Below are 21,776 nucleotides of genomic sequence, written 5' to 3'. Positions count from 1 at the left end.
CACCACCGGCACCCACCGGGGACCGGGGGCTCGGCCGGGGGAGCGGAGACAGAGATGAGCAGCCGGGGGAAGGGGGGCTGCTCCCAGGGAACGGAGCCCAAGAGGGAGAAGGACCCTTTGTGGCTTGAGAATGTGGGGCAGAATGCGGGACGGGCACGGGGCAGGGCATAGGCCGGGACAGATGGGAGGCAATGGGCCAAGGGACAGGGCGGGAGATGGGGCAAAACGTGAGGCAGGACACGAGAGCAGATATGGGGCAAAACACAGAGCAAGACACGGGGCAGGATGCGCGGCAGGAAATGGGGAAGGACACAGGTTAGGACAGGAGAGGGAACAAGAATATAGGGGAGAAGGTGGGACGGGATGCGGGGCTGGGTACAGGGCAGGATATGGGCCAGGACCGATTCGAACCGATCCCACAGGACCCATCCGGAGTCCGTTCTTCCCCCATCCCCTGGTCTCCTGGGGGACCCAAAGCCCTTCACTAGGCACAATTAGACTTTTAAATCCTCTTTAGTGAAAGTGTTTGTCTTGAAAATGTCCCAAATCCCGCCAAATCCTCCTGCATCCCCCCCTCCTCACATGCCCCTCTGGTGCCGCTGAAAGGGGCAAAAGCCTTTGCCTTGGTCCCTGCAGGGGGCTGGGGGGATGGGGGGCTTTGAAATTCATCCGGGCTGAAAGGTGGGGAGGGAGATTGCAAAGGCCAGAGCCCCCCGAGGAGAGAGGGGTTGGACTGACTACCCCGCCAAAGCCGCCGCTTCCCCCGTGCGCCCAGGGATAGGGCGTGGTGGCGTTGTTCGCCCCTCTGTCCCTGAGATGCTCAGCCCCCGAGGCATGGCATGGCATGGCATGGCATGGCATGGCATGGCATGGCATGGCATGGCATGGCATGGCGACAGGGAGGGAGATGGGAATCAGGATGGAGATGCACACTGGATAGGACAGAGATGGGGACAGGACCGAGGACCGGGATGGGATGGCACGGGATGGCGATGGCGATGGGACAGGGATGATAGAAAGGGATGGGGACACGGGGGGAAGGTCCAAACGCTGGTCCCAGAGCAGGCCCGGCGAGTGCTGCTCCGGGGGGTGCCCAGGGGCCGCTGTGCCCCCAGCCCCAGCCCCGAAGCAGCGGCTGCCGGAGTCGGTCCGAGGCAGGGGGTGCGTGCGCCCACGAAGGGTTAAGGGGGGCGGGGGGCTGAGGGGAGGGGGGTGTCGGCTCCGCCCGCTCCCGCCGTCCCCGGGAGATATTGTCATGCAAAAGCCCCCGGCGAGCGCAGCCTTTGTCCGCGCTCCCCCCGCCGGTATATTAACGGGCCGGGGCGGCGGCGGTGGCGGGGGCGGGCGGGGGCCCGGCGGGCAGGAGGCGGCGGGGACGGGCGGGCGGGCGGCAGCCGGGGCCGCACCGGGCTCGCCATGGACTACTCCTACCTCAACTCCTACGAGTCCTGCGTGGCCGCCATGGAGGCGAGCTACGAGTTCAGCCCCTGCAGCCAGGCGGGCTCCTTCCAGTACAGCCCCATGCGGGGGGGCTTCGGGCCTGCGCCCGCCTGCGCCCCCCTTGCCTCCGCCAGCTGCGCCCTGGGTGCCCTCCGCGACCACCAGCCCTCGCCCTACTCGGCAGGTAAGGGAGAGGGACCCCGGCCCGCCGGGAGCCGCCAGGGGCAGCCCCTGCACGGGCGTGAGGGAGCGGCCGCGCCGTCGGGGCTGGCCGGGATGGGAGCTGGCGGGGGACCGAGGCCACCGGAGCTCGGGACCGGCAGCTGCCGGGGACGTCAGGGCTCGGTGCCATCGGTTGCCGGAGCCGTCGGTCTCTTGTACCGTCAGTGCTCGATGCCGTCGGTGCCCGGTACTGTGGGTTCCCGGAGCCGCCGCTGCCCTGTACTGTCAGAACTCGATGGCGACGGTGCCCATTGCTGAGGGCTCCCGGTGCCGCCGTGCCCGATCCCACCAATTCCCGGCACCGTTGCTGTCCAGTACCGTAAACGCTCGGTGCTGTCGGCGCCCATACCATCGGTTCCCGGTGCCGACAGTGTCCCGTTATTGCCGCTTCCCGGTGCCGCTGGTGCCCGGCATTGTCAGGATTCGTAACTATCGGTTTCGGGTGCCGCTGGCGACCGATATTATCGGTTCCCAGTGACCCCAGTGCCCAACACCGTTAGTGCTCGATGCCGCCGGCTCCGGGAGCCGTCTGTTCCCGGTGCCGCCAGCGCTCGTTCCTGCAAGTTCCCGGTACTGTCAGTTCTCGGTACCGCCAGTGCACGCTGCCACTAGTGCCCGGTGCTGCCCGTCCCCGTCGCCGCCGGTGCTCGGCATTTCACGCTCGGTGCCGTCGGTAACGGCTGCTGTCGGTCCTCGGTGCCGTCAGTTCCCCGTGACATCCATTCCCGGTGCTATCGATTCCTGGCACTATTGGTGCTAGGTCCCACCGGTTCCCGGTGCTGCCGGTGCTCGAAACCCAGGCTGGCCCTGCCTGGCTCGGTCCCTACCGCCCCTCGTCCCGGGTCTCCCCGTTCGCCCCCGCCGGTGGGGATGAACCCTCCCCAGCACGGCCGCGGATCCCCAAGGATCCCTGGAGCTGCGGCGGCCCCAGAACGGGGCTGGGGAAGGTCCTGGCCGCTGGAAACCCACTCCCCGGTCCGCATTCGTTGCCACCGCGGAGGGGCTGCATGTGCTTGCGCCGACAACGAAGGAGCTGCCGATCGGTACCGGCCGCCCCATCCGCACCGGCACCGGCACCGCATTGCCCCAGCCCAGCTCCCGCCCCGAGGTCCCGCGTCCCGCCGAACGAACGAACGAACGAACGGGGCCGGGGGCGCAGCGGGGGCAGCGATCCAGTCCTGCCCTCGTTCTGCCCGCGCTGCCCGCGGAGTCCTGCCTTGTTCGTTGTGCGCGGTCCATCCCTTCTCGGTTCACCCCAGCCCAGTTTGTCCTTCCCGGTTCCTTTGCCGATTCCTCTGCCCAGTGCATCCCCCTGCCCGTTTATGTATCGCCCGTCTATTTCTTCCTATGCGATCCTTGCCCAATTCTTCCCTGCCCCTTCCTTCCCTTCCCTTCCCTTCCCGGTTCACCCCTACCCAGTTCATCGTTCTCGGTTCATTTATCCCTGACCGGTGTCCCCTGCCCAGTCCATCCCTTCTCGTCCATTCCTTCGCGGTCCATCCCTGCCCGATCCATTCCCACCCGATCCCTCCCTGCCTCGTGTCTCATGCCTGGTCCATCCCTTCTCGTTCCATCCCTTCTCGGTCCATCCCTGCCCGATGCCCCCTGCCCAGGTGTCCTCCAGTGTTCACCACCACATCCCTCCCGCTGTGCCGGCTTTCTTGACTCCCCGTTTCCCTCCCAGTTCCGTACAAATTCTTCTCGGACCCGTCGGGGATCAACGAAAAGCGGAAGCAGCGGCGGATCCGGACCACGTTCACCAGCTCCCAGCTGAAGGAGCTGGAGAGGGTCTTTGCCGAGACCCACTACCCCGACATCTACACCCGCGAGGAGCTGGCCCTCAAGATCGACCTCACCGAGGCACGGGTGCAGGTCAGCTCCGGGGGGAGGAGGGGGCTGGGGAGCTGGGGATGGGGGTGGAAGGCTCTAATCCCGCTGGAGCAGGGACCCTGACCGTGGGATGCTGCTGCTCTGCTCCCTGCATTGGCAGATGTGCCAGGAAGGGACTTGGCCTTGGCGCTACCGCGGTCAGGGGACACGCTGTTGTCACAGCCTTGCTCTGCTGGGAGCTTTGGGGAGGCAGCCTGACTCCCAGCAGAGTGCAGGAATTAGTTCGTGCCACAGCCCCATCACTGTCATCCATGTTTTAGTCCAGTCCCGAACACCCTGAGGTAGGTTAGAGTCCAAGAAGGACAGAGAGTGGCCCTTTGTGGGTGCAGCTGTCCCCTGTGTCGGTGCAGATTTCTCCTGGGGGAGTCAAGACAGACACAAACCCCTCGTATGGGCGCAGATCCTCCTTTGTGAGTGCAGGCACCTGGTGTCAATGCAGAACCGTCTTTGTGGGGTCTTTCTGTGCGGGATCTCCCCTGTGTCAGTGAACACCCCCCTTAATGGCTTCAGAACCCCCTCAGTGAGTGCAGACACCCCCTTTGTGAGAACATCTGTCCCCATAGGAGTGTAGGGACCCCCATGGAGTGGGGGTCCTGGCCCCCTCCCTCCCAGGGGGGATGGTGAGTGAAGCGTGGACCCCACTGCTGGCACCGTGGGGAGCTGGGGGGGTGCAGGCTGTGGGGTGGGCTCTGGCCTCACACGGTGCAGGCATGGGTGATGTCCCCTCCCCATTTCCCTCCCGTGCCAACACCGGAGCACACGTCAGTGCCCGGCGTCAGCTTCACAAATCTACATTATTGTGGATTCATGGATCCCTCTGGTGATGCGGAAGACATTTCCTCCGAGGGAATGGAGGGTTGTGAAGCCCACCCCGGAGCTTGGGAAGGCTTCCTGCACCCACAGGCTCCCCGAAGCCCCAGGGACTGTGGCAAGGGGTGCTCCCACCCTCTCCATCCCCTCCAGGTGTGGTTCCAGAACCGTCGAGCCAAATTCCGCAAGCAGGAGCGCGCAGCCAATGCCAAGGGTGCCAGCGGCACCGGCAGCACCGGGAAGAAGTCGGAGCCACGCTCCTCCTCAGAAGACGACGAATCCAAGGAATCCAACTGCAGCCCGACCCCAGACAGCACGGCCTCCCTGCCTGCTGCCGCCATCGGCAGCCCCGGCGGCAGCTTGAGCCCCAGCCCTGGCGCGGGGGCACCCCTGGGACCCGGCCATGCCCCCCAGCCCCTCAAGGCACCCCTCTGGGCAGGGGTGGGGGGCGGCAGCGGTGCCCCCAACACGGCCGAGCTGCTGAAGGCCTGGCAGCCCACCGAGGCTGTGCCGGGACCCTTCTCCGGCGTCCTCTCCTCCTTCCATCGGAAACCAAACGGCATCAAGACAAACCTCTTCTGATCGCTGCATCACCGGATCCGGCTGCCCCCCAAACCCCCCTCGGCCCCCACCCTGCACCCTCCACCCACCGCCCCCACCGCGGACCCAGCCACGACGCTCCAGCAGACCGGGAGAGGGAGCAGGGGCCGCCCCCCGCCACCTCCCGCACCCTGCGCTGATGGGGCGGACCCGGAGTGGGGGCAGCTCCCACCGACACCCGTGGGTGCTGTGGGACCTCGGGGGTGCAAGGCAGGGGACGCCACCCCCCATGCCCAGCCGGCGTGCCCCTGGCAGAGCCTTTGGGTCTGGGGGCTCCTGGGGCGCTCCAGGGGTGGGGGCAGATGTGGGGCTCCCCACAGCACCGCGGGTGCTCCAGCATCGCCCCAGGAGACGCCCCCCTCCATGGTCTGTGCCGCTGGGCTGGGGGCGAGGAAGCACTTTATGGGGGAGCCTCTGGGGTCCACTGGGCGGGCAGTGCCGGGGAGTCCGGGATGGAGACGCCCCTTGGTGTGGGGAGGGGTGGATTTCCCCCAGATCCGACCTGCTACCATGGATCCCCCCCAGCAGCACCCCGGCAGGAAGGAGACACACCCCCCCACACACACACCCCGAAAATTGGGGAATTCATGCAGGGCTGGGAGGTTCAGGAGCCACCGATGGGAACAGGGCAGCGAGGTGGCCCCTGGAGGGGGGTGACGTGGGATGGACCCCCTGGCACAGCCGGTGGGATGTCTCGGAGCAGCCAGGACCCCTGGCCAGCAGCAGGTTGGGTGCTCCCACTGAGGATGCCACGGGTGCAGTGCTGGTGGTGCCCCTCGTGCCCAGCTGCCCACCACACCAGCGCTGCCGTGCTGGTGGGTTTCGTGGCACAGTGAGGATGCTGGCAGCCCATCCATAGATCCCTGTTTCCCCTGTAACCCTCCCAGCTCCCCCGAGGTGGGTTCCCCACTTTTCTTTTGGTTTTGTTTCTGGTTTTTTTTAACCATTCTGTAATTTATTACCCATGTTTGCAAATGCCACTAATCCAAATTAAACTTAATTTATTGACACTGGCTGCTGGCCCTCAGCCCTTGTTGCACCCCACACCCACCATGGGTTGCACGGGTGGGGGGGCTGCATAGTCCCCACCCCCGGACCCTTATGACCCACCAGAACCCCCCAGATGATGCCACAGACCCCCAACACCTTAGGGATTGTTTTGGGTGCCCCCCACTCAAAGACCCCAAGCAGCTGTAGGAATCTGAAGGGACACCCCATGGGAAGCCCCCTCAAGTGGGGTGAGGAGAGGGGTGCCCCACACAGCCCCCCTGGCCTCTAGGGGCCCTCTGGGGGGTGATGATGAAGAAGGCCTTGAGGGCATTGGGATGGTGGCAAGGAGCATGACAGGCTATTGGGGGAGTGGTCTGAGGTACCCAAGGTGGGCAAGAAGGGGAAAAGGGACCTGGTCCCTGCCTTGCTGGGACCAGTACAGCCAGCTTGGAGGGGTCACAGATTATGCTGGGACCCCAATTCTTCCCCTGGGTTCCCCATCTTGCCCCCCTCAGACTATTCCACAGCCATTGCATGAACATGATAAAAATCACTCCAGGTTTACCAAACACCTCCAAATACAGGAGCTGGGGGTTTAGTGAGGGGAAGTTCACACCAAACACCCCAGTAACAGAGGGGGGATGCTGGGGGATGCCAGGGGCACCTGGCCCATCCTTCATCTCAGCCGGAGTGAGGTTTTGGGGGGGGGGGGGGGGGAAGCATCACCCCCATCCCCCCTGAGGACAGCACGGAGGGAACTTCCCATGGGGAAGGCACAGTGGGAGGGCCCTTGTCCTGGGGACCCCCACCCTGGGGACCCTCCTGGAAGGACACTTGGCAAGGCTGGGGCTGAGCACCCACAAGGAGACCCGGCTGCCAGCCCCGCTGTCCCCAAGGGCAGCCCAAACCCCCGCGGGGCAGGCAGACCCAGCAAGTACCTAATGGGCAAACTGGGAGGGAGTGGGGGACACGCCCCGGAGGCACTGGTGGTGTGGGGTGGGCTCTGGGGGAAGGCACTCATCTGGCTCTGCTGTGACAGGATTCCCAGGCTGGAGATGGGGCTCCCAGCGTGGGGACAGGCACTCCCAGAGTGGGGACGGGGACCCTGCCATGTGGGAATGGGACACCCATGGTGGGGAACGGGACCCTGGGGGTAGGGACGGAATCCCCAGTATAGGGATGACAGGACCCCGGGGATGGACCCTCAGGGTGGGGGTGGGACCCCTAGGAATGAAGGCAGCACCCCCAGGATGGGAACAGGGACCATCATGGTGGGGATGGAAGCCCCAGGGATGGTGACAGGGATTCCTGGGGGGGAGATGGAACCTCTGGAGATGGGAACAGGAACTCCCAGGGGTGGTGACAGCACACCCAGGGCAGGGATGGGGATCATCAGAGTGGGGGTAGAAGCCCTGCTGTGCAGATATGAAGTCCAGGGTGGGGACAGGATTCCCTGGAGCTGAGACAGGGACCTACAGCAAGGGGATGGGACACCCAGTGATGGCGACAGGCACAACCTGGATGGGGATGGGGATCTTCCAGGGTGGGAGTGGGACATCCATCTTGATGACAGGGACCCTCAGGGGAACAGTGCCTTGGGGTGGGGACAGAAACCCTCACAGTGGGGGTGGGACCATCAGGATGGGGACAGAATCATTAGAGCTGGGGATGGGGACCCTGAGCTGTGCCTAGTGTTGTCTATGGGGGCTGGCTGAGCTATCCCGTCCCATCCCATCCCGTCCCATCCCAGGCATCATGAAGGCACTTGGGTCGAGACATGACTATGCTCAGAGCCTCCTCCTAGCTGTGAGGGGGTCATGGGGGGAGCCAGGATCCCAATGGTTACCCCCCAACCACCTCTTCCCCCATCCCTTCTCCCAATAAATAAAAAAATAACTTAAATGTGAGGGCCCCCCGTAGGGATCCTCATGTGAAATTATCTGACCAGGACCCAGCACCCCCTGTCTCCCCACTGCCCCTTCCCACCCCATTACCCTGCATCCAGGGGTGGGGGGCAGGCTGTGGAGGTCGTGGGGTTCCCACTTGCTGCTGGTGATGTGGGATGAACGGATGCAGGATGTGGGACTTTGGGATGAGGATCCTCAGCTGCAGGATGCACGGCTGCAGGATCTGGGACGCGCATCCACGGGACCCAGGATATGTGGCCACGGGATGCTGGGCTGTGGACACACAGCCAAAGGAGCTGGGAGGTCTGGGGTGCATGGCCACAGGATCTGGGGTGCTCAGCTGCAGGATGCAGGGCCACACGGTCCAGATGTGTGGCAGCAGGATGCAGAATGCACAGCCGTGGGATCCGGGACGTGCATCTGCGGGATGCAGGATGCTGGGCCGCAGGACACACAGCTGCAAGGTCTGAGACGCAGGGCTGCAGGATTTGGCATGCTGGGCCGCAGGATGCAGGATGTGCAGCTGCAGGATCTGGGATGCTGGGCCACGGGAGGCACGGGGTGCTGGATGTGCAGCTACTTGCGGAGCTGGAGGCTCTCCAGAAGGACGCGCTTGTGGCCAGGCTCCAGCACTCCAGCTTCCTCCAGGTCTTCCTCTGTGATGTCACTGGGAAGGAGGCACAAATATGGGGCTCTCTGACCCTGAGGGGCACCCCAGACTCGGCTGGGGTCCCCACCTGGGGGTGCTAGGGCCCCCACTCAGGTTGCTGGGTGCGCACCCAGGCTTCATCCTGTCCCTGCTGTGGGGTTTTGTGACTCTCAGGGGGCAGGGGGGATCCCGAGAGGCAAAGGGCAGTGGGGACACCCAGGGGCTGCAGGGACCCCTGAAGCAATGCCCACCCCAGGGCAGCACAGAACCTCTGGGGGGAAATGGGGCCCTGAAGGGGCAGTGGGGGGCTCCCAGGGGAAGTGGAGACCCGCAGTAGCAGTGGGGAACCCCTGGGAACAGTGGGGACTACCAAGGGCAGCACCCCAACAGACCTCCCCAGAACCCAGTCATCACTGGGACCCCCTGGGGAAGACATGGACCCATGGGGCTGGCCAGGCTGGTGGTGGGAGTGGGTGGGGGTCCCTCCCCACCGTTCTGGGGGGCTGCTCACCTGAGGAACTCCAGGTCATCCCAGCCATTGCGCACCAGCCCCTCCTCGTACCGCTCCAGCCCCAGCGCCCGCAGCCACTCGCCCACACCGGGCACGGCGCCCGCACCACGGCCCTGCGCCTGCGCCCCGACAGCCTCAGCACCACGGGGCACCCCAAAGGGAGCCCCAACTGAGGTGCTGAGGACCCCCACCCATCCTGTATCACCCACCTCCTCAGCTAGGTCCTCCTGGATGCTCTCCTGGATGGAGTGGGGAGGGAAGGCAAGGGGGCGGCCATAGTCAGGGTGCAGGGAGCGAGGGGCCAATGACCCCTTGGCCAGCAGCGGTGGTGGGGGGGCCACCCTCCCCTTCCCACCCCCGTAGTCCACCTCACTCAGTGTCTTGGCCATCTGCAGCACCGAGCAGGAGCGGTCATCCAGCAGCCCTCCCGGCAGCCCCCCAGGAGTGGGAAGCCCCCCGACTGCGGGCAGCCCCCCAGGAGTGGGCAGCCCCCCGACAGCAGGCAACCCCCCAGTAGCAGGCGTCCCTCCAGCCCCCTCCATCCCAAATCCAGCCCTGGCGGCTGGGGGTGGCCGGGGGTGCAGCTTGGGCACGGGAGCCTCTCCGAAGGCAGCAGGGTGGGATTTGGGGTCCTCACACCCGCCGGGTACCAGCAGCTCCTTGGGGGTGCCAAAGAAGGCGTTTGGGGGGAGCTCCAGCTCCCGCGGCAGCGGTGGCGGGGGAAAATCCGGCGGTGGCAGGTTGAGGGTGCCCACGTCCTCTTCCTCATCGCTCTCGCCACCACAGCACGCCGAGGGGCACTGGCAGCGCTCCGGCACTGCCAGCTGCACCTTGGCCTTGGGGGGCTTGCCGGGGTCCCCTTGCACCAGCAGCTGGTGGGGGACCCCCTCCAGCACGTAGTATGCTGGGTTGTTGAAGCTGTTCTTCAGGGGAGCCCCCGACAGCTCTGGCATTGCCTCCGCCTTGGACCTACGGGGACAGGGTTGAGCGTGGCACCCCCAGACCAATCCCCCCCTCCCTGGCCCTGCCCATTCTCCCTCACCGGCCCGAGGTGGCCTCGTCCCTGGGGGTGCTGCGGTGTGTGGCAGGGGGGCGCGGCGCTGCTGCGGTGCTGCTCTTCTCGGGCTCTTCTGGGAGCTTGGCCAGGATGGTGGTGGGGGGCTCAGCACCCGTGGGCTTCCGCCCCACAGACCTGGCAACAGGAGGTGTTGGGTGCCCCATGGGGTTTGAGTGTCTGCAATGAAGTTCAGACCCCCAGGCCAGGGCTCAGATCACCCAAGACAAGGTTCAGACCCTGTGGGATGGGTCTCAGCAGCCCAGATCAAGGCTCAGATCCCCGGGGTGGAGCTCTGCCCTCTAGGACAGGGTTCAGCCACCAAAACACAGCCAGAGCCACATTCGGAGGCTCAGAGCCCCGCCCCTGCCCCGTGTGCCACAAAACTGGCATCAGTACTGTCCCAAGTCACATCCCACACACCAGCCTAGGGGGACACTCTGAGCAATACCTGTGCCCAGCTAAATCCCTCAGGCCTCCCGACCCCCAGGAGCCGGTGCCCCCCACCCTGCCAAGCCCTGTCCCCCATACTTGGCATTGTCCTGGGTGGCCCTGGCACCTAGCAGCACCTTCCCTTTGCTGGCTGTCGTCTCATCCTTATCGACGCTGATCCACTCTGCCAGGGAACAGGGGCTCAGTGATGGAGCCCTCTCTCCACCATCCCCCCTGGGGTGGGGGCTCCTCACCATAGAGCCTCTCGCGGGTGCCCAGGCGCTCCGTGGGCACCCGGACCTTCATGGAGCCACGGATGTTGCCGGTCTCCTCACCGCGGTGGGACAGGTAGGTGAGGAACTGCTGTGCTGTGCTGCCAATCATCGACTTCAGGGCAATGACACACTCCCCTGGGGGTGACAGTGGGGGAGGTTGGGGGTCTACACCCCACGGACCCCCTGGTGCTGGCAGGGCGTGGGAGTGGACACTCACCGTAGGATTCGTAACCATCGAGGGATTTGACAGTGAGCAAAAGGTGCTGGTCCTGCAGGTACTCAATCTCGGAGAGGATGGGCTTCAGCTGTGGCCAAGGGAATGGGGTGTGGCACTGAGTGGGGGTCTCCCTGTCTTCAGCTTCTCCCAGCACCCACCCTGTCAGCCCCTAGCCCCTCCTCACCGTGGGCAGCTGCCGGGATGACCACTGCACCTTGAGGAAGTTGATGTTGTCACTGCTCTGGCTGTCGTTCTCAAAGCTCTTCTTGAACTCTGTGGTGGTAGCAGGACATGGCATCAATCCTTGAGCCTTCCAGGACACCATGAGCTTCCTAGAACCCCCCTCAAGCCCTCTGGGACTCCCCACTGCCATTCCAGTCCTCACCTTCCAGGCAGGTAGAATAGAACTCGATGAAAAACTTGGTGCGACTGGAAGTCTTCACGATGGCTTCTATGCTCTCAAACTCGATGTACGCCTGCTCTGAGGACTTAGAGAGCCCTCCACGGAGAGGCGAGGCATTGGAATCCCCCTGGAACCTCTCCATTTAGATGGAGAGGTTGGACCATGGAGGGGCAGGGGACAGCGAGGTATCCCCTTGGGCATAGGCACCTTTTTTGGAAACGAACTGGGATGTCACTCCCACTTCAAAGGAGCCGAAGACAGGTGAGTGGTCACTGGTGACGATGTCATCTGTGCACCCTGCAGCCAGAGGGAATGGGGAAGAAGTCAGGACGGAGGGGGGGATTGTCCCCAGAACATGATGAGAGTGCTGGGGGTGGGTACACTGCTCACCATAAGCGTTGCAGTTGACGTGAGTCTCAGGGTAGGACTTCCAGAGGATGCGGTCACACCAGGACGGCACGTTGGTACGCACCTGGCAGGGGTGGGGAGCAGTGGGGGTTTAGATTGTGGTGTCCTCCCCTCCCCTGACTCCCTCTAACCCCAGCACCTACCCCTGTGGGCTTCTGCTTGTGCCAGACGTAGGTGTCCCGGGAGCCCCGCTCATAGCGGTAGGTTGGGGGGAAGGTGATCTCCTCCTCACCTGCAGGGACAGCAGTGGGTCAGGACAATCCCCAGAGCAGGGCCTGCAGCACCAGACCCTCTCGGAGCCCCCCAGTCCTCACCGAAGCGCAGGAACACCTTGTGCTTCTCCTTCTCCAGATTGAGCTGATCCACCTTCAGCAGCGGCTCCAGCTCCTTGCGGCTGATGTAGTTGAGGATCTCCTGCGGGGACAAAGGTGTTGGCACTGGGCTGGGAGGGGGACCCTGACACTCCCACCTGCCTTCCCACCCCACCCACCCCTTCCCCTGACCTGGATGTCCATGTCTAGGCGGTAATTGAGGTCCCCGAACCAGAAGAGGTGGGTGAAGCGAAGAGAGATGTCAAAGGAGCTCAGCTGCTTGTCCCCCAGTGAGAGCAGGCGCAGGATGTCCAGGTAGTTCTGGTTCCTCCTGAAGTAGGGGACACAGGGACAGGGAGTTACAGATATGAGGACAGCAGTGACAGCCCTGTCCTGGCCCAGCTCAGGGTGGGGGTGCTCACCGTGCCGTCTTCTCATTGCCAGAGGTGAGGTGGCAATTGACAAAGCCAAAGGAGGTGCCATTGAACATGAAGGAGACACCCACAGCGCCCTTGTTCCCTGTGAGGAAATGGGGACATGGGATGGGATCAGGCAACCCCTGATTCTACCTCGGGGACAGACACCCGGCCAGCCCCACGTCACGATGACAGGGCACAGTCCCCACCTGGCCAGCCAGCACAGCATGTGCAGCCTGGCACACGCTGAGAGGCCTCCTCATGAAAAACACCCCCCAGATCCCCCTCGTGCAAAGCACCCTTATCCAGGGCCTGATCATGCAACTCACATTCCCAGACCCTTCCCTGTGCGCTGCACACGAAGCCCACCCCGTGAAACACCCATGCTCTGGGACCCCTCCACATGCAACACGTATTGGGACACCTCCTTGTGCAACCTGCACGCTGGGACCCCTCCCCGTGCAATGCCCACACACCAGGACTCCTCCCCATGCAAGGTACGCGTGCTGAGACTCCTCCTCATGCAACACATGCAACAAAAGAACCCCCCCAATGGTGCAGACAGCCCAGGACTCCCCCCAGTGCAGCACACGCCCCACATCCCTCTATACCCTGCTGCGGCCCTACCCAGGGTGTTGGCGATCCCTGTCTTGACGCTGGAGGTGCTGACGTGGCTGATGCGGTTCTCGTGCTCTGGCTTCACCAGCACCACCACCTTGATGTTCCACAGGGACTGCATGGCCACCTGTGGGTGCCAGCACCCTCAGCCCCCTGCCAGCATGTGCTGGGGCCCCCTGGGGCCATGGGGGCCCCTCTGGTGTGTCCACAGGGGATGCTCATTACTGCGTCAGCCCAGCCTCTCCCACCAAGGGCTGTTCCCCGTGGAATCCCACCACCATCAATCAGTGTCCACAGCTATCCAGCACAGGGAGACCACCCCAAAATGCTTTGTGTCGGCAGACTCGGAGCACCCACAGCCACCCAGCACCATGAGAGCACCCCAGAGCTGGGGTCACAGAGCCAGAGCACAGCCACCCCTGGCACACTGAGCATCACACACCTCCACCACCCACCAGTGCCTGCACCCCACAGCCCCCAAGGTGCCCTGGAGCCCCTGGCTCTTACCGGGCGGTACTCCACCTCTGTGAAGTCTTTGAGCACCGTGCGCAGAAAATCCACCCACTCCTTGTCTCCCAGAGAATTCTCCTGGGTGCCAAAGACGTAGATGTCGTGTGGTATGGCCATCGTCACCTCATCCAGGGTCTTGCCCAGCCCCTTGGAGGTGATCCACGAAGTGATGTTTTTGGGGGGGGGAACGCCGCCTGCAGGAGGGACAGCACAGTCAGGGGGACCCCGGGGCTTTGACATCCCACCGAGGGCTGCCCCCCGCCCTGCTCACCCATGTTCCAGGTGCCAATGAAGACAGAGATCATGTCAGGCTCATCCTGGTGGGAATGCTTGTTCTTCATCAGCTGCAAGAGCTGACAGAAGGCCTCACGTTTCTGCAGAAGGGGGAAGTGAGGGGGGGTAGAGGGGCTCCCTACAACCCTATCCCGCCCCCTGCTTTGGCTGAGCCAAAACTGGCACCTTCTGGGCATGGGGGACCGCCCCAGGGACATCACACAGCCATCAGGCACCGGTACCCAGCGCCTGTCCCTGAGCCCTGCCAGGGCCCAGGGGTCAAATCCTGCCCACCCCATCCCTACGAGGGACCCCTTGTCCCCTGCCCGTCTCCAGCTGAGCATTACCCACCCGAGCACTGACAAAAACAAAGTCTTTCCGTTGCGTTTTATCCTTTTCCTTCTCGAAGACGATGCCCAGCTTGTTCTGCACCCGCTGTGACTTGATCAGCTGCCGGACTGAGGAGGAGTGGCAAGAACTGAGAGGGTGCTGGGTGCTAGCCAAGTGCTGGAACCCCCCAGGCCATGCTTTGGGGGACCCCCAAGATGGGGACACCTCCAGCATGAGGAAATCCCCCAGCTTCCAGCTCACCACTGAGCCTCACAGGGATGCTCCCCAGTGCAAAGGGAGTCCCACGGGTGCTGGGGCCCCCCAGACACCTCCCCACTCACTCTTGTCATGGGTGAAGGTGTTCCAGTCCTCCTGGGAGTCCTTCTGCTTCTTCAGTACCACTAGTTTGCCCCCCTCCACATCCACGCTCAGCGTGTACTTCTGTGACTTCCCAATCTTGGTCAGGTCCCCCAGGGTGATATCCAGCTTCACCTGCCGGGGGACACTGGGATGAGGGAGGACACAGGGGACTCCCCCAGCAGCCTGTCTGGCATCTGGCCTCCCCCAGAAACACCTGGGGGTCTGTGCCCTCCGTGTCACACCGGAGGTTCCCAGCTGATGCTGAAATCCCCACAAAACTCCAAAACTCAGTAGGACAGGGGGTAGGGCAGGGCTCACCTCGAAGGTCTGCACTGGGATGCTCTTGGCCTTGCGGGAGAGGGGTTGAAGGGGGGTGGCAGGGGTGGCTGAGCTCATCTCCTGCAGGGCCTTCAATGCCTGCCAGAGCCCCAGCAGAGTCAGATGAGAGCCCACCAGTCCCCCAGCTCCATCAACCCCTCCAGTCCCACCAATCTTCCAAGCCCCACCAGACCTCACAGTCCACAAGGCCCCACCGGCCCCCTCAGCCCTACCAGTGTCAGCTCCACTGGCCCTCCCGAGTCCCACTGGTGCCTCAATCCCACAAGCTCATCCCCAGTCCCCCAGCTCCACCAGCCCAAAAATCTCTGCCAGTCCTGCCAGCGCCCTCAGCCCCACAGTCTCTCCAGTTCATTCAGACCCCTCAGAACACCCCCATCAGACCATCCATCCCTGCATCTCCAGCCTTACCTTCTTCTCGATGGAGGACAGGAAATCTTTCAGCACGGAGAGTTTCAGCACCAGGTTCTCCAGCTCCTGCTCTCCACTCTGCCCTGCTGTCTGGAACCCCCAGCAGGATATCCCAGCACTGGGATGTGAACCCCAGACCCACACCAGAGCCTCCCCCCACCCCAAGTGGCAGAGCCCACTGGCAATCTGGGATGGGGTAGGATGGTGTTTCTCCAGTTTTCCCCACCACCTATGGATGGTACCATGGTGGGGTCTGTGGGTGCAGTCCATGGTGGGGGATTGCCACTGCTATGTTCCCATATTCCCTTTACCTGTTGCAGAATCTTGGAGACCATGGGGGAGCTCTGCTGGTCAAACACCTTGGAGAGGATCTCCAGCCCTGCCAGCACCTTGTCCACCTCACTGGAGAGGCAAGAGGAGCCGGCTCACTGGGTGGCACAGACATCCTTCCATCTTTTCACCTGTCCCAGTGCCCGGCATTCACCTGTGCAGCCGTTTGCAGGAGGTGACAAGAGTCTTGTTGAGGTGGGGGAGGCTGTTGGCCCCTCCCTTCACTGCCTCCAGATCCAGGCTGTAGCTGCCCTTCAGGTACTCGTGAGAGATGCTGCTGATCCCATTGGTGCTACAGAGAGAGCACCCAGGGGGTGAGAGGCAGCAGGGAGGAGCAGGGGACAGACAGGGCACAGGCAGGAGACAGACAGACCCTCACCTCTCCGCTGGCCCCTCTGGCACAGATGGTCCCAGGCCAGTGGGGCTGAGCCCCGCTGAGGTGCCAGAGAAACTGGTGGAGCCGGAGCGTGGTGGCAACGGCGGCTTCTCATCTTCTCCATCTGCAATGGGGCAATGAGGGGGCAAGTTACTACCACCCCAGGGGTCTCAGGACCCTATTAACCCACCCCCCCATGTCACCCTGCCATACCTGAGTAGTCCCTGTCCTCCACGGTCTCCTTTTCTTTCTCCCTCTCGACAGGGAAGAGCAGGGTGCAGACCAGCCCCTGGTTGGGCTGCAGGTACAGGGCGATCAGCTCGCTGAGCGTCTTGAAGCGCCGCACCTGCACCCCCTGTGACGTCTGCGGGGACACGGGGACACCGGGACCATCAGCACCTGCAGCCAGTATCCCCAGACTCCCCCAGGTGGAGACACCACCAAGCAGGGAACCCACCATGCAGGGATGCCACCATGCAGAGATGCCCACAAATAGGAATCTCCCCAGGCAGGGATACCACCATGCAGGGACCCGCCCCCCCATGCAGGGATAATACCATGCAAGGATCCCCTCACGCAGAGCTGCCACCATGCAGGGATGTTCCCATGAAGGGACCCCCATGCAGGAACCCCTCCATGCAGGGACCTCCACGCAGGATGGGGGGCTGACCCCACGGTGGGGACCAGGGCCTATTGCAGGGGGCCTGCAGGGCTGGTAAGTGGGCTGACAGGGTGCAGGCAGCAGCAATCCCTTGGCCTCCTCCCTCCCAAGGGCAGCTTTTCCTGCCTGCCTGGCCAGCACAAAGAGGGTTCTGTTGCTCTAAAAATACCCAGTGCCACAGCCGGCCAAGACAGGCACGGCCAAGCCATCCGGCACAGCCGGGCATGCACGTGGCATCGGGCCAGGGCTGAGCCCAGCACAGCCAGAGAGACAGGTAAACTCACAGCACAAAGGCAGCACTGAGTACTGCTGAGCTGGAGACCCCCCCACTGCCCACGAGCCTGAGGGTGCCCCGTGCCCGCGCTGCCCACCTGCACGGCCAGGAAATCCTCCTCGTCCGGCAGGATGCGGTAGGTGTGCACGTGTTTCTGGAACCTGTGGCAGCAGGGAGGGCATCAGGGTGCTGGGGGTTGGGTAGTGTCCCCCCCAGCTGGCTGCACAGCCCCTGCCAGCCCCAAAGGGATGCTCAAGATTCATCCAGTCAGAGCCCTACTTCACCAGCACCAACAGTGAGGAGCTCCAATACCACTATACCCCATAAAATGCAGTGAGCTGACAGGAAACCCATGGAAAAATCATGGGAAGACGCTTGCAGAATGGGTGCTGGGAGTCCGAGAGTGACTCCCCTGCTTGCTCCGACCCCACAATTGACACCACTACGTCCTTGGCAGTGCTGCTGCCCCTGCTGCACTGCCTGTCTGTGCCAGAGGCACTGTCCCCAGCCCACAGCACAGGCAGGAGCTGGCAGGAGCAAGCAGGAGCTGGCAGCCAGGACACCAGGAAACAATTTATTTTCCTGTGGAAGCTGACAGGAACCAAGGACGTGATCCCGGGGCAGGGGGTGACGGGCAGCGCTAAGAGATGGGGTGACAGCAACAGTGGGTGCAAGGAGCAGGATTGGAAGCCCTCCCCATTTCAGGGACTCCAAGAGACAGGGAGCCTCAGCACTGCCAGACCTCCCCCCTCCAGGGCTGTCAGCAGGGACTGTGCCTCCTTGGCTGGCCTCTGGCCACAGAGGTCACCATAAGCATTGAGGCTGCTGTCACCACCAGGGCCACTCAGATGCTGTGTTCCCTGCCCCAGCTCAACACAGGGCTGGGGGACTGGGACAAGGCAGCATCCATCCCCCCATGCTGTGCTGTGTCTCTGGACAGGGTGCTGTGCCCTTGGACAGGGTGCTGTGCCCCCAAATCCTACCCCCTGCAGTCAGGTCCCCTGGTGCCACCCTACACTTCTGGTTACCTTGCCACAACCCCACACCACCAGGTCCCCTGGTGCCACCACACTCCCTGCAGTGCCAGGTACCCCATTTCTCCTGCCTCCTCTGGAGGTATGACCTATCCCAGCATCACTGGGGTCTTCCCAGGTGCCCTAATACCCAGTCAGGGGTCATTGTGAGAATGTGGGGCCATGGAGAACTCCCCAAGTGGTAGCAGGGGGCTGAATGGGAATCCACTATGGGGAGGATGTGTGGAAAACCCCACTAGCATAGGTGAAGGGATCAGGGGTTCCCAGACTCAAAGGAGTCTGTGGGAGAATCCCAGCTGGTAGGATGGGGGAGGGCACAAAGAGACACCCCCAAATGAAGGCAGCTTAAGGGGTCTCTGTGGGAAGTCCTAATACACAATTGGGGTCTCCATAGCAGGAACACCAGTGGAGGTGTGATGTGGGTACGAGAGGAACCCCAGCATAGCACTAATATGTGAATTGGAGGGGCAAGGAGCAGGATCCTTAGGAGGAACCTCAGCTGTGGGGGACATCGAGGAGTTCTCTGTGGATAACTGGCAGGGGGCTGGAGGGACACCCAGCACAGGGGTTGCTACTGTGGAAGGTCCCCCTGGCTGCCCAGTCCCACACTGCTGTCGCTGCTATTTTGGTATTTTGGTGAGCAGTGACGGGGAGGGGGGGCCAGAGAGCACCGGGCTTGGGCACAAAGAGCCTTTATGCAGGAGCAACGGGACTCCCCTGTCGGCTCTGACGCACAGCACCCTGCCATGGCCCCGCTAGCTCAGCGGGCACCCCGTATCCCCACTGCTCTGTGGCACCTACCACCCTGCTCCACCAAGAGCAGGATGTGGGCACCCTGGCAAGGGGGATACCGTGCGCCCACCGGCACCACCTTGGCACTGGTGTCCCCCATGAACTGGCGCTGAGCCAGGATGGAAGCTCCAAGCCCCCACGCTCCTGTGGGACACTACAGCAGGACTGTCCCCACTAGCACTGCTCACCAGCCAGTGATGTCAGCACACCCAGCACACACACTGCCATATGCTAACCCTGTGGGCTCCAGTGATGCCCCAATATGCAACAGTGAGGCCACAAGTGTGGCACCCTGGCGTGCCATGGTGAGACACCCAAGTGTGCCACGGCAAGAGCACAGTGAGATGTCCTGGTGTGCCACATCCGTCCCAGTGAGTCCATGGTGCACCAGTGGGAGGGTTAAAGGAAGCCGACGCTGCCGGGATCCCGCTGCAGTTCCCTTTCCTCCTCCTGATTCTGCAGCTATTTTTAGGGCCCCAGGAATAGCTGAGGCCAGTGGCTCCACAGCCTTGTCCACCCACTCATTGGCAATGGGGGTGCCTGGTGAGATCACAGCACCAGGGACTCCCAATAGCTCTTGCTGGAGTTCAGCTTGCCAACCTGGCATCCTCACGTTGGGCTTTGCCATGCTGCATGGTCCCAGTGCCACAGGCCAGCCTCGTGGCACCCACGGCCTCCTCACCGAGCAGTGAGAGGCATCAATGACAGACACACCTTACCCAGGCACCCGTACCACAATGCTGTCTGTAGCCCCCTATCACCCACACTGGTGCCACAATGCCCTCCAGCCACATGGCACCATTAGGTGCTGGAATTACATGCTCTCCCAGGGCTGTGCTAGTGCTGCTTGCTAGCCCAGCTCTGTGGTGGGGAGCCAGTGCCCAGAGCCACGCTGTGCCCATTTGGCTGGGAAACTGCATTTGCCACAGTCCAGGGGGAAGGACATCTATGCCACCATGGAGGCTGCATGCCTGGCAACTGCGTGTGGCACCAGCACACAGTACCCCAGGCCAGGGCAGGCCAGCTCACAGTACACTCCCAATTCTCCCACAGGCTCTCAGGGCACAGAAAAGCTTTAAGTGCCCTCATCACCACCTCACAACCACATCAAGGTCCAGGTGCTGGCACAGGTAGCCAGCCTTGAGCAAAGCTGGTGGCACGCCCCAAGAGCATCCCAGCACAACGAGGTGCCAGAGGCCCCAGGTATGGTGGGGGTGCTGGGGTGCACCACTGGGCAAAGGCACTTCAGGACCCCCAGGGCTGTCAGCACTCACCTGTGACCTGGCACAAGCTGGGAGCCATGGAGTTCCATGGCACAACTCAAGGGCACAGAGCTGTCCCCCCTTCCCAGACTGGGGACCCCCAGTGCCATGGGTAGGCTCAGGGACCCCAAGAGTGTGGGGTAGGGTAACAAAGCACCCCTGGAGCCAGCCCAATATCCCCCCAATGTCCAGAGATTGCCAGCCCCTCCGGAGTCTGTTGGTTTCTGGGCTCCTGGGAAACCCGGGCCACAGCTGGTGCCATTCTCCTAGTGCCCTGTGTCCCAGAAGTGCCAGTGTCCCTCTGAACCCCCAGGTCTTCCCATGTCTGTGCCCCCACAGCACCCACCAACCAGAGCTGTCCCAGCCTTCTTGTGCCCAAATTCCTAGCAAGCCCCACAGTACTGGTGACCCCCATGTTCACTGTATCCCTCAGGTGGCTTTCCCTCTCTGTCTGTTGCCCTCTTGATGTTTCGCCCACCCCCCAATGCTCCCTGCGTGTTCCCCTGGATCCCTTCCAGTGATCTCCACTGCTTCCCCTGCCCGTGCTTCCTTGGCACCCCCCCTCCCGACCTCGGTGGCTCTCCCACTGTTCTTCCCAGTTCTCTGCCAGTGCTTCCCTGGACACCTGCCCTGTGTCTCCTGAACCTCCTGGGTCTCCTGAATCCCTGCAATGACCCCACCATGACGCCCCAGTGCTCTCCCTGGGACCTCGCTGGCGCTCCCCCAAACCCTCCCCTCTGCTCGTCCAGAACCCACCCCCGGCTGCCCTCCAGACCTCCTGCTCTCCTCGGACCATCCCCGAGGCCCCTCTGGTGCCGCCCTGAACACTCCACTCCTACGCCCGAATCTCCCCCGGTACCCCCGCCCCGTTTCTCCCGGGATCCCCCCCCCCCAAGCTCCGGCGGTATCTAGCCGGTGCCCCCCTCAAGCAGAACCCGCTGTTCTCCCAGGGTCGCCCCCGGTCCTCCCCCCGACACCCTGCCCGTGCCTCCGCAGCTCCCCCGGCCCCCACCTTTCCCCGCCCCGGTGCCCCCCCTCCGGTCACCCCCGGTGGCCGCTCCCGGATCTCCCGCCGTGCTCCGCCGGTGCCGCGTGGGTCTCGGCCCGGCACCCCCCCGCCCGTACCCCACTCACAGCAGGCAGAGCGCGTAGGCCCCCGCCACGCTTTCGCTGTCCCGCACCAGGAAGCTGCCGTCCCGCCCGGCCCGCGCCAGCTGCTCCTCGGCCGCCGCCCGGCTCAGGTCCCGGTGGTACCAGGGGGGCACCGGCACCGGGGCCGCTCCTCCCGCGCCCCCCGCGCCCGCCATGCTCCGCCGCCGGGGCCGCGCCGCGGGGCCGCGCTCCGAGGGGGAGGGAGGCCGAGGGGCGGGCACCGGGGCGGGGAAAGGTGGGGGACGGGGACATCCCGGGGACAGGCGGGGTCTCCGGGGCTTGGGGGCACCGGGGGCCCCTGGGTACCTCATCGGTGTCCCCCGGAGAGATCCGGGGGTGGCCGCCGGGAAGGGCGATCGAGGGAGGTCGAGAGGGGTACCGGGGGGGACCCACGGGGGATCCTGGGGGAGCAGCAGCGGGGAGCCTGGGGGAGTACCGGTGAGGTAACGGGGGAGCATTGGTGGGGTCCTGGGGGGCGCACCTGAGAGGCACCGGGGCAGATCAGGGGCCATGAGTAGGATG

The 21,776-nt window shown here is 63.7% G+C and overlaps 2 protein-coding genes across 5 annotated transcripts; one reads left to right on the top strand and one right to left on the bottom strand.

Moving 5' to 3' along the window:
• The first annotated feature begins 1,416 nt into the window (after nucleotides 1-1,416).
• PHOX2A (paired like homeobox 2A) lies at nucleotides 1,417-4,944 on the top strand. 3 transcript variants are annotated; one of them, XM_077790541.1, is made up of 4 exons: nucleotides 1,417-1,624; nucleotides 3,347-3,534; nucleotides 3,768-3,777; nucleotides 4,439-4,944. In XM_077790541.1, exons 1-4 carry the CDS (start codon nucleotides 1,417-1,419, stop codon nucleotides 4,942-4,944), a joined length of 912 nt encoding a protein of 303 aa, XP_077646667.1. The 3 variants fall into 3 exon arrangements, with proteins under 3 accessions (XP_077646667.1, XP_021391071.1, XP_077646669.1); XM_021535396.1 differs by lacking the exon at nucleotides 3,768-3,777 and having other exon boundaries at nucleotides 4,516-4,944; XM_077790543.1 differs by lacking the exon at nucleotides 3,768-3,777 and having other exon boundaries at nucleotides 4,486-4,944.
• A 1,714-nt stretch (nucleotides 4,945-6,658) lies between these two features.
• Nucleotides 6,659-21,413, bottom strand: INPPL1 (inositol polyphosphate phosphatase like 1). Of its 2 annotated transcripts, XM_077790939.1 has the most exons (28): nucleotides 21,237-21,413; nucleotides 17,112-17,175; nucleotides 16,293-16,443; nucleotides 16,083-16,203; nucleotides 15,858-15,995; nucleotides 15,685-15,775; nucleotides 15,374-15,463; nucleotides 14,945-15,043; nucleotides 14,608-14,758; nucleotides 14,288-14,394; nucleotides 13,935-14,037; nucleotides 13,661-13,857; nucleotides 13,163-13,280; nucleotides 12,542-12,638; nucleotides 12,312-12,450; nucleotides 12,123-12,222; nucleotides 11,952-12,040; nucleotides 11,791-11,872; nucleotides 11,608-11,697; nucleotides 11,383-11,496; nucleotides 11,182-11,270; nucleotides 10,998-11,085; nucleotides 10,760-10,915; nucleotides 10,605-10,689; nucleotides 10,062-10,211; nucleotides 9,229-9,988; nucleotides 9,020-9,138; nucleotides 6,659-8,526 (listed from the first exon to the last, which is right to left on the bottom strand). In XM_077790939.1, exons 1-28 carry the CDS (start codon nucleotides 21,407-21,409, stop codon nucleotides 8,436-8,438), a joined length of 3,852 nt encoding a protein of 1,283 aa, XP_077647065.1. In that variant the 5' UTR covers nucleotides 21,410-21,413; the 3' UTR covers nucleotides 6,659-8,435. The 2 variants fall into 2 exon arrangements, with proteins under 2 accessions (XP_077647065.1, XP_077647064.1); XM_077790938.1 differs by having other exon boundaries at nucleotides 9,020-9,988.
• Between the last annotated feature and the right edge of the window lie 363 nt (nucleotides 21,414-21,776).

The sequence above is a fragment of the Lonchura striata genome, chromosome 2 (assembly GCF_046129695.1).
Source record: "Lonchura striata isolate bLonStr1 chromosome 2, bLonStr1.mat, whole genome shotgun sequence".
NCBI classification, from domain to species: Eukaryota; Metazoa; Chordata; class Aves; order Passeriformes; family Estrildidae; genus Lonchura; species Lonchura striata.
This window is presented reverse-complemented; position numbering and strand designations above follow the sequence as displayed.